Below are 13,402 nucleotides of genomic sequence, written 5' to 3'. Positions count from 1 at the left end.
CTACACCTTTATTCATACCATTTGTTTTGAGAGAAATTCTCATTTCCCTTCTTACTCAGGATCTTTCAATACTAAATTCAAATTTTTTCTTCTTTCTTCATAAAGTTTTTCCACACTAATCTCTATCTTCTCCAATTTCTTTTGTTTTCAATGTTTTGACTGCACAACCTGCAGTATAAGACCAGTGTAATGTAACATTTATCACTGATGTAAAAGTTGTCCTGCCTAGTACTGTTTTCTCAGTCCAGATACACACATATGATTTTCCGATTCACCTGAAGCTCCCTCAGTTTATCTCTGTGCACTAGAGAGTCCACCAGAGGCCTAGATACATGATATTTATTGACTGACTAGAATATAAATACCTCGCACCAACCACAATGTCACCATTGTCTAGAACACAGCAGCACCATATAGACTGAGCTGGAAGTCGGATTGTTTGAGCACATTCCCCATGTTTCCAGATTCTTAGAGATCTGTCTTCTGCTGTTGTCACAAAATCTAAAATTAATGAATATAGGTAAAATTAGCTTGAGTAAATAAAATTAAATATATGTATTACATACCATTTTTCTAGAAGGCCTAAGAATACTTTTTAACCCCACACTATTTTAGTTTTACATTTTATGTATTTATCACTTATACACATACAACTTCAAAAATCACATTTTCTACATTTCATACCTTACATACTATATACTTTGCACCAATAAATTATACAGTCTTTCCTTAAATACTCAAAAAACTTTGACATAACCACCAAATGTGAACTAATATAAACATGATCAAATAATTTTCTCCTTCATGAGAAGATGCTTATGAGATAAAGCTACTAAATTATTCAAATCACAGTAAACTGATTTAAGTAATTAGCCCTCTTACCCCCACCTCAAGAATGAAACAATGCTCACTACAAAATTTGAAATGCATATTATGTGATAATCTTACCTCTACAATTTGGAAAGACAGATATGCTATAAATATAATTGGTATGTCCATAATATACTTCAAGACACTCGCCAGTGATTTGCCACCTTCTAATACTAGCATCATTTGCACAGGAAAGAAATTCTGCTTCACTCAAAATTGCTAAACCTCTTACACAGTCTTCATGCCCTATATTAAAAGAATAATATAAACCAGTTAAGATAGATAATTTGGTTGATGGATCTATGTGTTAAACTAACATTATAAAACATAATCAGTGAATAGTAAAAACCAATTCTCAAGGTAGAGAAATTCATTTTTTCTGTAGGAAAGCCTGGTAATCAAAATTGGTTATTTTAGGTTTACAATATTTTTTATTACCAGTCTTTGGAGTTATTTACATTTATTTTATCTTCTGTAAATTACTTCTTAAAGCTCTCCAGAAAGAAGATTCTGATCCCAATAATTCTTTTTTTTACCTGACAATTCATTTTCAACTTTTCATCCCCCAAAACAACAGTAATCTATAACAAACAAAACATTCAAACATGACAAATAGCCTGTAAATTTCTCACCACATAATACTAAAATTAACATTTATAAGGCACTAATGAAAATTAAGAATTAAATCATAAAAAAGATCTCAATTATTTAAGAATTTGAAATAAAAACTATCAAAAAAGGTAAACTTTATTAAATTATGAAAGAATAGGTTGAGAGGGCAGCCCAGGTGGCTTAGCGGTTTAGCGCCACCTTCAGTCCAGGGCCTGATCCTGGAGATCTGGGATCAAGTCCTACGTCAGGCTCCCTGCATAGTGCCTGTTTCTTCCTCTGCCTGTGCCTCTGCCTCTGTCTCTCCCTTTCTCTCTCTCTCCCTCTGTGTCTCTCATGAATAAATAAATAAAGTCTTTAAAAAAAAAAAAAGAATAGGTTGAGAGAAATTAACTTTTCTGAAACCATACTAGTGGAAAAGCTAAAACAAGAATCCAAGTTTCCTGCCTTATAATCCCACTTCTTTTGATTCAACAAAACACAAATATAAAACCAAACATCACTGCTTTATTAACAAAAACATTTCATAATATATACAAAGACAAGCATTAAAATTATACAATAAAAACTAATGATCAAGTTTTTTAAAGGCAGTATTTTATGGAATAAAGTTCATTATATTTTTAATTATGTAACTAAAAAATACATATATTCCATTAATCAAAAGATTTAAAATATTTTAAAAACTTCATAAAACTCAATTTCTCTTAATGTTAAATGAGGAAGTATAGAAGATATTATTTTTTTTATTTTTCAAGGGACAGAAAATTCTCTGAAGCTTATGATCTAATAAAAGAGATCAGGAATCAAAAATATTTCCCATGCTCAGTATTTGCTGTTCAACCAAGTTATTGAAGATTAATGACAACTTGATAACATATGTTGTATGTACAGAAGCAGGAACACAGTGATGCTTAGTTATAACTTGTCCATCTACAAATATTTTTATCTGCACAAGGGGACTTCTTGAAAGTATTATCCAGACTAGTGATCAACTTTCAAGGAAAAATAAAAGAGAAGAAAAACAACAAAAGGGGTAGCCACGGTGGCTCAGCAGTTTACCACCGCCTTTAGCCCAGGGCATGATCCTGGAAACCCGGGGTCGAGTCCCACGTTGGGCTCCCTGCATGGGGTCTGCTTCTCCTTCTGCCAGTGTCTCTACCTCTCTGTCCCTCTGTTTCTCATGAATAAATAAAAAATTCACAACAAAAATTTAATTGCTCCACAGATAAATCAGCAATACCAGTATCAGTAAGCAGATGCCTCCGTGTAGGAGTTATTTAATAGGTGAGGTTCAAAAAGACTACCCACCTAAAATCCCAACGTGAGTCTGAAATTTGTTATTACTAAATAATGTACTTCAAAACTCACAAAAGCACTAATGATGTCTTCCTCTATATATGAAATTAACAATAGTGACCCACTATTCATAAAGCTTATACTTGGGGCACCTGGGTGGCTCCGTCAGTTAAATGTCTGCCTTCAGCTCAGGCCATGATCCCAGAGTCCTGGGATTGAGTCCCACATCAGGCTGTCTGCTCCTGCTTCTCCCTCTGCCCCATTGCCTGCTTATATACATGCTCTCTCTCTCCACTCTCTCAAATAAATAAAATCTTCAAAAAAGAAGATTATGTTATATATTATTATGTTTGGAAGTTTCAGGCTGAACTTGTTAAATCAAAAATTGTATACCATATTATAATCTCATCAAGTAGCCATTTATTAGTACACATCTAGTTGTTTTACGGGAGGTCTCATATCTTTTACAAGATTTTAAATATTGTCAGAAAAATTACATTTACCAAAATTAAATGATTCAAATACACTGATGTTTCTCAAATGCTATTTTCATGCTTCTAAACTTTTGAGAAAACACGACTGGAGTGAATATGAAATGATAAGACTATAAAAGTTGTCTACTCTGATCTTACCTGAAAAAGTCCTCTCACACCTTCCAGCTTTCCACAGTTTAATAGTCTTGTCTGCTGATCCAGTTAACATTAAGCCCTGCTCAGGTAAGATCTTTACTGCCCATACTGCAGCTGTATGACCCTGTGAGTGAAACGGGAATTAATATAGGTTGCCACAGAATCATCACACTTAGTTATCATGTAGAACACTCACAAAGAACTACTATTATACCTGTAAGGTCATCATGCACTTGTCATTCAGCCAGACTTTAGCAGTGGTGTCCCATGAGCCACTCAGTAATGTCCCAAATTTCCCAGATGAAAGACTACAAACTGAAGGGGGAAAAGGCATTAGTTAATACAGTGTTATATAGAAAAATGTTCAACCTTGCTGGTTATTAAGGCATTGCAATTTTATTTTTAAATTTTTTAAAGATTTATTTGAGAGAGAAAACACTTCTGCAAAGAGAGAGAGAAAATCTCAAGCAGACTCCATATTGAGTATGAAGCCCGACACAGGGCTCAATTTCACGAGCCTGAGAACACGACCTGAGCTGAAACCAAGAGTTAGACACCTAACTGACTGTGCCACCCTGGAGCTCCCAAAGCACTGCATTTTAAAAACACTTTCTGAAATGAGAGTACCTTGGCTAATTAAGCTTAGTGAATGGAGATGAAAAAGAGTGTAGTGATCAAGAGTAGACTCTGCACCAGAATGTCTGGGTACAAGTTGAGGCTGTACAACTTATGGACTGTCTGACCAAGGGACAAACTCAGATTCCTCATCTGTAAAATGAGAAGCAGGATCAAAGGGGTTGCACAGTACCTTCTGGTTATAAAAAACTACACAGAAAGATAATGTAAATAATTTTGAAATGCTGTTTATACAGATATTTAGTCTAGTTTTTTTTTTTAAAGATTTTATTTATTTATTCATGAGAGACATAGAGAAAGAGAGAGGCAGAGACATAGGCAGAGGGAGAAGTAGGCTCCTCTCAGGGAGCCCAATGTGGGACTCGATCCCAGGACTCCAGGATCATGCCCTGGGCCGATGGCAGGCGCCAAACTGCTGAGCCACCCAGGCGCCACCCAGGTGACCCGATATTTAGTTAACATAACAAAAAACCCACAAAACACTTCAGCCCAGCTAAATATTCAACAGTAACGGTAATTAAATGTCTTATTATCTTAATGTAAAATTATATAAGCTAAAAATTAAACATTTGAAAAATTATCTAAAAATACAGAAACAAAAGACAGTTCTGGTTAAAAATGGCCGATTGTTGGGGTGACTGGATGGCTCGGTTGGTTGAGCGTCTGACTCTTGATTTTGGCTCAAGTCATTTTCTCAGGTCCTGGGATTGAGCCATGTGTCAGGTTCCATGCTCAATGAGGTGTCTGCTTGAGATTCTCTCTCCCTACCCCCAGTCATACGCTTGCTCACTTGCTCTCTCTCAAATAAGTAAATCTCTCAAAAAAAAAAAGGTAGATTGTTCAGAGTAAAGCTATCAATGGTGTTAATCTATAAGGACAAAGAAAACAGAAAACAACATAATTGACTTAGCAAAATGGTGGAGGTTATAATTTAAACACCCACAGAAAAAGACCAAAATCAAGTGACTCCCCTAGGGAATTCTCATGAAACTCAAGTTCCAGCTACTAGGTTTGATGGAGAATGGGGCTAGGCAGAGGACTTAAAATGCTAGATCTCTCCTTTCAGTCTACTGTGTTGGGAAAGTACATCCTCATCTACTGCAGGAAACTCAAGGTTTATTCACTGGAGGAACTGAAGCACAGTTTGCAGATTCAAGAAGTCAGGTAAAATAAAGGTCTGGAATAAGAAGCCCCCTGAAACACAAGGGAAATAAATGGAAAATCTTCATTCCTTCTCCAATACCAGCAGCCAGGCAAGAGGCAGGAGAATTCTGCTCTAGAAGACTGAATAATGCTAACGAACTTCAGATAAAGACATGTAGAAGGGCGTCCCATCTAAAGGTCAGACGACCATCAAATTGCCTTCTAATGAAGCCCAGCAATCACCAAGCTTCATCTACACAAGTTAAAAAAATTTCAACTTCTTTATACCTCATTCTTAAACATGAGCAGCCAATTTAACATCAACAACCATTTAATCAAAGTCTCCAACATGAAAGAGAAAAATCCAAACATAAAAATAAGGGGGAAAGGGGTAAGCAATCCAGAAGAGACAAATCCAACTTCAGAAAGCAAAGGAGGCAGGGAGGGCACCTGGGTGATGCAGTCAGTTAAAGCATCTGACACGTGGTTTTGGCTCAGGTTGTGATCTCAGGATCCTGAGACTGAGCCCCACACTTAGTGTGGAGTCTGCGTGAGACTCTCTCTCAGATATAAAAAAATTAAAAAAAAATAAAAATAATCTTTTTTTTAAAAAAAAGAAGCAAAAAACAAAAAAGTGAATACTATAATATTTGCAAATAGATGTTATATAAGAAAAGAAATGAGAGAACACGAAAAATAAAAGCTAAAAGTAGAAGAACCCAAGCCAAAATTAAATGGCACTAGGAAAAACAAAGTCTCCCAGAGAATTAGACTAAAAAGAAACAAAAAATGAAAAAGTTTAAACAGTCAGAAAATAATTTCAGAATGTTCAATATCCAATAAATAGGGATTCTAGAAATAGATAATAGGGACAGTGTAGAGAGGACAAAGAAACAGTACAAAAGAAAGATTCTCAAAAGTGAAGGACATGAATGTCTAGATTCAATGAACCCACAAGGTGCCAAATGAAAGGCACTTTCAGAGACAGAGATACATTGTGAAAATTTGTATCATCAGAAATAGACAAGATCTAAAAGCTTACAAAGAGACCAGAAGTTTGTTCTACAGAGAAGATGGGAAATTAGAACAGCACCAAACTTTTCAGTTAATACCTTACACTAAAGGCCAATAGAGCAATGCCTTCAAAATTCTGAGATTTGGGATCCCTGGGTGGCTCAGTGGTTCAGTGCCTGCCTTCGGCCCAGAGCGTGATCCTGGAGTTCCGGGATCGAGTCCCACATTGGGCTCCCTGTGTGGAGTCTGCTTCTTCCTCTGCCTGTGTCTCTGCCTCTCTCTGTCTCTCATGAATAAATAAATAAAATCATTAAAAAAAAAATTCTGAGATTAAATAGTTTTAACATAGGATTTTACATCTAGCCAAATTAACAATCAAATGTAAGGATAGAATACAGTCGTTTTCTAATATACAAATATATTTAGCCCCTATGTCACAGCTTTCTTAAGCTGTAATAGCTGTATTACACCAAAACAAAAGTGTAAGTTAAGAATGAGAAAAATATGAGAACTTTTTCTAGGAAGTACACTGGCAAAGGGAAATCCAGGGTTGACATCAGCCCAGAACATCAATCCAACACTAGGCCTGAAGAGGTTAAGTTTCCAGGAAAAACAGAGAACAGATAAATATTGTGATGTGTCTGGTAGCCATTAGTGATATTCATCAGATATTTTGTGCTCTTTACCTTCCAAACAAATGGTAATATTGAACTTGCCCAGTTGTTTTGGCTTTAGGCATGCCTTGTGACTTGTTCTGGCACTGAAAGATGAGCAGAAATGGTCTTTTTTTTTTTTTTTAAGATTTTATTTATTTATTCATGAGAGTCAGAGAGAGGGAGAGAGGCAGAGACACAGGCAGAGGGAGAAGCAGGCTGCATGCAGGCAGCCTGACATGGGACTTGATCCCGGGTTTCCAGGATCACGCCCTGGGCCAAAGGCAGCACTAAACTGCTGAGCCACCAGGGCTGCCCAGATGAGCAGAAATCTTATTTGGCCGGTGAAAGCTTAAAGGACAGGTACATGATTGAGCCATGTTCCCTCTCTGCTGCTCCAATGTCTGTGAAAGTACATACTGAGATGAAGCATCTGTCATCCTAGATCCCTGCATAGTTCTACAAAGCAGAGCCCCCTGCTGCTCTGCACTAGATGTGTAACTAGCAAACTCTCATTGTGTTAAGCTCCAGCAATTCTGGAGTTGTCTGCTACCACAATGTCATCTAGCCTGATTTAGAAATTGGTAGCACAAGCCAGGCCCTGATGAAACAAGAACCCACAAATGGCATTAGCTTAGTGGGCAGGTGGTGAGGAGGACGCTAATCAGAGAGTGGAAGTGTGGTAATCTTTTTGCAGTGAGGAATATCTGGTAAAACTGCTGCTCGCGAGAACACAAGACATGATAAACCAGCAGCTCTAAAGAAAGAGATTGGAAAATGGGACTTCAGTGATAGGTGTCAGTATCAGCTACATCTAAGTACTAAAATAATGGAATGAGAACAAGACGTGGCTAGTTCTCAAGCAGGAATGGAGTCAGAAACTTAAGGACTTGCAGGGTTAGAAGAACCAATTGCTTCTCAACCCCAAATGATAAAATACCAACCTGAGAAGTCCTTTTAGCAGCAAAGGACAACTGAAACTGAGTCATGCAAGAGGAACAAATAAAAAACATGACCAGCATGTACAGTGCCAAAATTTCTAAATGGATTTCAAGTATACCCAAAGCAAAGAAAATTAGGTTGTCACCATGAAAATAATTGCCTTCAGCTGAACAAATGGCTCAGGGAAAAGAACTTGAGCGTGCAGCTTCCCACTGAGGTCTGACAGGCTCATGGCCTCAAGAGTAAAATCCGGAAAGGCATGTACGGAAAGAGGAAAGGAGAGAGGGGGAGAAATACAACAAATCAGACTACAACTGAGGGTACAGCTATTGACACAGAGGTCTGACTAGAACCAAATGGGCAAGAAGCCAACAAGAGAGTTGCACTGCCAAGAACTAAGTCTGTGACTGTGCAAAACTTAAAATGACCCCTAAGCACCAAACCTCACAGGCAGAAGGCAAGCTGAGTTTAGTCTCCAAGAAGGGTATACATCAAGATGACCAAGGAGAATAACAGAAAAGAAAGAATACCGTGAAGGGCCAAAGTAGAGCTGTAAAGGACAATGGACTAGCAAACCCCTTTTAGAGACCCGAGGGACCAGATCACAAAAATCTCTTCACTCTCATAGTAGCCAAGTCCTGGAAACAGCCGCCCATCTAGATGTCAGAATGACTACAGATTAGGAACTGCTGTCTTGCATCATTCCCTTTTCTGAATGGTAGTGTTTACCCTACAGTTCTACAATTGTATCCTGACTGGGTGAAAGGATGACAGAGAACATGTGTTTTTAGCCCACAGATCTCTGACTTTAAGAGGAATTATATCTGGACCTGATGTCAAAACACCTAAGCCTCATCTCCTTGATGCTTAAAACACTATCACCCAGAGATTCTTAACTTTGGGATTGATGCTGTAATTGGAGGGGAATTTCAGCTTTCCTGACATTGAGGGAATGGTGGGTATTTTCTGCCTGCACAAAGGACAGAGAACAAGCTGAATAACTGATAAACAGAGGCAGACTGTGGTAGCTTGCCCTTTTTGTGCATGACATTAGGCACAGCCAATTGTATTTACATTAGTCAACAGTATGAACGGTAGCTGACACTTTTAGGTACATGCTTTTAAGAGTCAATGCATTATTAATCACATTGCTCTTTCACTGCTACAACAAACTTCTGAAGCACATATAGAGAGAGCCTCCATCAGCCTGGGCCCCTGAGAAACTCTGATGAGCAGATTCCCCTCACTAATCCATGATGAATGTATATGGTGAGTGAGAAAAACTGTTGTGCGAGAACACTGAGATCATGGAAGTGTCTGTTACTATACCATAACTTAGCCTATTTTGACTCATTATATGTTAGACTATTTGAAAAACATAATTGCATCTAGGAGACTTCCTGAAACTCTTGTAAAATATCAATAAGACAGGGACACCTGGGTGGCTCAGCAGGTGAGTGTCTGCCTTTGGCTCAGGGTGTGATCCCGGGCAGGGATCGAGTCCCACATTGGGCTCCCCGCAAGGAGCCTGCTTCTCCCTCTGCCTATGTCTCTGCTTCTGTGTCTCTCATGAATTAATATATAAAACCTTAAAAAAAAAAAAACAAGATATTTCTTACTGGATATAATTTAAGAATTATATATATATATATATATATATATATATATATATATATATATATATATATTGAATAAACATTTCCCAAATTTTGTTACCCTACTCTACTCCAGAAAGTCACTTATATTATTTATTATATATAATATATATATCTCCTCCTTGGAGACTAAATAGATATACATGTAATATATTTGCACATAAAATTAAAAATTAAATTTAAAAAGTTAGATAGTCGAGAAATAGACTTGGTGATTGGAACAGAAAATATCTTCTGTGGATCTGTAAAGTATTACCCATGCTTAGCCACAGGGACAAAGACTGAAAAGAGATTACTATACACATAAAAATATGATTACTGTATTTGAATATTGAAATCAAAGTAAATTTTTCCATTTATATGAAAAGTTGCTTTTCAAATAGTTCAAATTTTTTTAAAAATCAACTTAAAGTGTATGTATCATCAGTTGCTCTTTAAATTCAAATATCCAGAAGGGTAGTAAATTTAATCATCTGATTCTTATATGAATACATTATTAATGCCTAAAAACAGAGAACCATAAGCATATCTTGATAGTTGTAATTGGGAATGCTTTTTATATTCTCCCAGAGATCAATGTAACATAATTCAAGAGAAACATTATTTTAGAGCATTCAGAAAATTTCTTTCTTAAAATTTCTTTCAAGATCAGGCAGAAAGAATGAATAACAAAATAAATCTCTTTCAATAAGTATAGGGAACACTCAGCTTTGATTAAGTATGCACTTACCTTTTTTTTTTTTTTAAATATTTTATTTATTTATTCATGAGAGACACAGAGACAGAGGCAGAGACACAGGCAGAGGGAGAAGCAGGCTCCCTGCAGGGAGCCCTATGTGGGACTCGATCCCGGGACTCCAGGATCACACCCTGGGCTGAAGGTGGTGCTAAATCACTGAGCCACCTGGGCTGCCCTGCACTTACCTTCTGATCCAGAAATGGATATTAAATCTAAATGACACTTCCAAAAGAATGAAATGACACATGCACAGAACCATTTATAATGCATTATCTATACTAGCAAAAGATTGAAAATTCAAACGTCCATTAATGGGGGACTGGCTGAATAAGCTAGAATAGCCATGGTAAAGCTAACTAAACAGTAAATTATAATGCCACTGTAAAAACGAATGAATAAGATTTCTATACAGTGTAATAAAAAGATCTCCAAGGTAATAATATTACTAAGCAAAAAGAGGAGGGGCAGAAAATTGCATAGGGTATGTTATCTTTTTATCTTTTATCTTACATATAAAGGAGCAATATAAATATACATACATATCTGTTAACACAGTTAATAAAGTATAAGGAAAGGGGTGGTACAAGAAGGCAATACAGACTAAATATAGACTTTTTTGAATATACCTTGAATTCTTTTTTCTTTGAAACTATATATATGTTTTATAGAATTATAAAACAAGATTAAGTTTTAAAAAATCCTGTTGAGAACCATTACTGTCTGAACTGAGGTTTCCACTTTTTATTCTCACTAAAAAAAAAAAAAAAGGCAAAAAACACAGGGCTTCTTGGCAAAACAGCTGATTTCGGGTTAGAACGAAAAATGCATACAGTGAACCTAGAACATTCTGTACTACCAAAAGCAAGGAAGACTGCTAAAGATCTTGTCAAAAGCTCACAGGGGCAATTGAGGTTTCCAATCCAAACACGGGAAAATTTGAGAATGAAAAAAAAAAAAAAAAGATGCTAGGAAACTACTCATCCTGAAACTCAGTAAAAGAGTATTTATCCTGTTCTTCCTGTATAAAAGTCTCACATGTAACCAAAGAATTAATATGAGGAAATTCTACATCTTAAAAAAATGCTAGCTATTAAACACAAAAATAATGGTAGAATTAGAATACAATGATTTCACAAATCTTAATGACATACTAGACCCGTGTGTGATCAATACATGCTAAAAACTATTACATAAAAGACTGATGGAAATTTAAAATGAATGATGCAACACTTGAATCTACTAATTAACCTTAACATCACAGAGATATTAAGTGCCTCTTAATGTGCTACAACAGAAAATACATAATAGTACCTAAATACTTGCCAAAAACTTGAATCTGAATCTGATTAAGTTTCTAGATCTAATAGCTTATGAAACATACAGGGGATTGACAAACATGTTAAAAGGAAACAATGAGACTTTAATCAACAAAATTCAGAATGTAGGAAATCCTGCAAGTTAAATAAGCTGGTTCCAAATAGAGAGGGGGGAAAAAAGGGAAAGAAATCCATAGATTAAAAGACATGTGGACCTTACTTGGGTCACAGTTCAAACAAACTGTAAAAAAAATTTATGAGATAACAGAGTGTAATTTGAGCCTTCACGGGATATTTGATAAGAAATTAGATTTTGTTTTAGGTGTAATGATGATTCAAAAAAAAAAAAAAAAAAGAGATAATTCTTATCCTTTAGAGGGATCAGCAAACTATGGCCTATGGGCCACCTATTTTTGTACAATGCACAAACTAGGAATGGTTTTTACATTTTTAAGTGATTGAGGGAAAAAAATTAAAAGCTATTTTCTGATATGCGAAAATTATGACACTTAAATTTCACTGTCCATAAATAGAGGTTTATTGAAATACAGACATGCCCATTCATTACCTTATTGTCAATGGCTGCTTTTGTATACAACAGCAGAGTTAAATAGTTGTATAAATGACCATATGGCCTGCAAAGACTAAAATATTTAGTATCTGGCACACTTTAGTATCTTGCACACTTTACAGAAAAAGTGTGCAAACCCTATTTTAGAGCTACATAATAAAGTATTTACAAATGAAATGGTATTAAAATTATACAGCTGCTTAATGGAACACTTTACTTTCTACATATAAGCACGTCAACCTTACCAATGACAATAAATCTGCAACATAGAATTTACAGAATGATGATGGTCCAAAAAGGTTTTCACTACCAAGCTATAGCCATAGGTAAAACAAATATAATAAATTGTACGGAATGCAAATATGTGAATTTTCTTTTCAAAAGGATAAAACTTCAAATAGTAAAAACCCAAAGCATTCTACTCACCAGTATTTTTGTGACCTTTTAGTATATAAAGTGGTGCTGGACTTTCCAGTGAGAAAATGCAAATATTGTGGTCATTTCCTCCAGTGGCAATTAGTCCATGAGGGTACATGTCACTTGAAGGTATGATACATACACAAGATACAAAATTGGAGTGGCCACTCATACAGTGCATTTCTGTAAAGCCCCTGTTAGGACTAGAAAGACATGACATGGTAATTAATAAGATATACATTCTCCCCTTACTTAGCATAGGACATGAGTTGTCAAAGTATTTCCTTTAGTATCTAGGTTGAACTTTACGGTACATACTACTTAAGAATCGATTGATTGACTGATTGATTGATTTAATTATTTTTAAAGATTTTATTTATTTATTCATAGAGATGCAGAGAGAGAGAGAGAGAGAGAGAGAGAGGCAGAGACACAGGCAGAGGGAGAAGCAGGCTCCATGCAGAGAGCCCGACATGGGACTCCATCCAGGGTCTCCAGATCACGCCCTGGGCTGCAGGTGGCGCTAAACCGCTGCGCCACCGGGGCTGCCCCAAGAATCTATTGTTTTAAAGTTAAACATTAAATATTTAATTTTATTAGCTACTATTGAGAGTCACATCAGATTTGAAGTTTAATTTGTATTTCATTGGGAAGAGTATGTCAATTAACAGAAAGAATAAGCAAGGAAAGGGAGGGAAACAAGCGGCTTTTTCTCATATTCCATCTTTATTTCTATTTATCCGTGACTGTTACCTTCAGAAATACCTAGTGAAGTGAAATATTCATGCAATTGGATAATAGAATAGAATCTGCTATTGATAAGCCTTACGACTATTAGGATATTTTCACACTATAAAACATTAACTTAGTACCCATTAGTACAGTATGTATATCTAAATAGCCCCTCTT

The 13,402-nt window shown here is 36.1% G+C and overlaps 1 protein-coding gene across 2 annotated transcripts in view; it reads right to left on the bottom strand.

The window, feature by feature from the left end:
• Nucleotides 1-13,402, bottom strand: part of PLAA (phospholipase A2 activating protein) — a 38,684-nt gene that overhangs the window by 18,788 nt on the left and 6,494 nt on the right. For both annotated transcript variants that reach the window (XM_026009007.2, XM_026009008.2), the window contains exons 2-6: nucleotides 12,503-12,696; nucleotides 3,622-3,722; nucleotides 3,411-3,531; nucleotides 949-1,116; nucleotides 366-501 (exon numbers count right to left, since the gene is read on the bottom strand). In XM_026009007.2, the coding sequence (XP_025864792.1) occupies nucleotides 366-501; nucleotides 949-1,116; nucleotides 3,411-3,531; nucleotides 3,622-3,722; nucleotides 12,503-12,696 (720 nt within the window). The remainder of the gene's footprint in view (nucleotides 1-365; nucleotides 502-948; nucleotides 1,117-3,410; nucleotides 3,532-3,621; nucleotides 3,723-12,502; nucleotides 12,697-13,402) is intronic.

This window comes from Vulpes vulpes, chromosome 12 (genome assembly GCF_048418805.1).
Source record: "Vulpes vulpes isolate BD-2025 chromosome 12, VulVul3, whole genome shotgun sequence".
Lineage (NCBI taxonomy): Eukaryota > Metazoa > Chordata > Mammalia > Carnivora > Canidae > Vulpes > Vulpes vulpes.
Note: the sequence above shows the minus strand (reverse complement) of the source record. Positions and strands in the feature narration are given on the sequence as shown.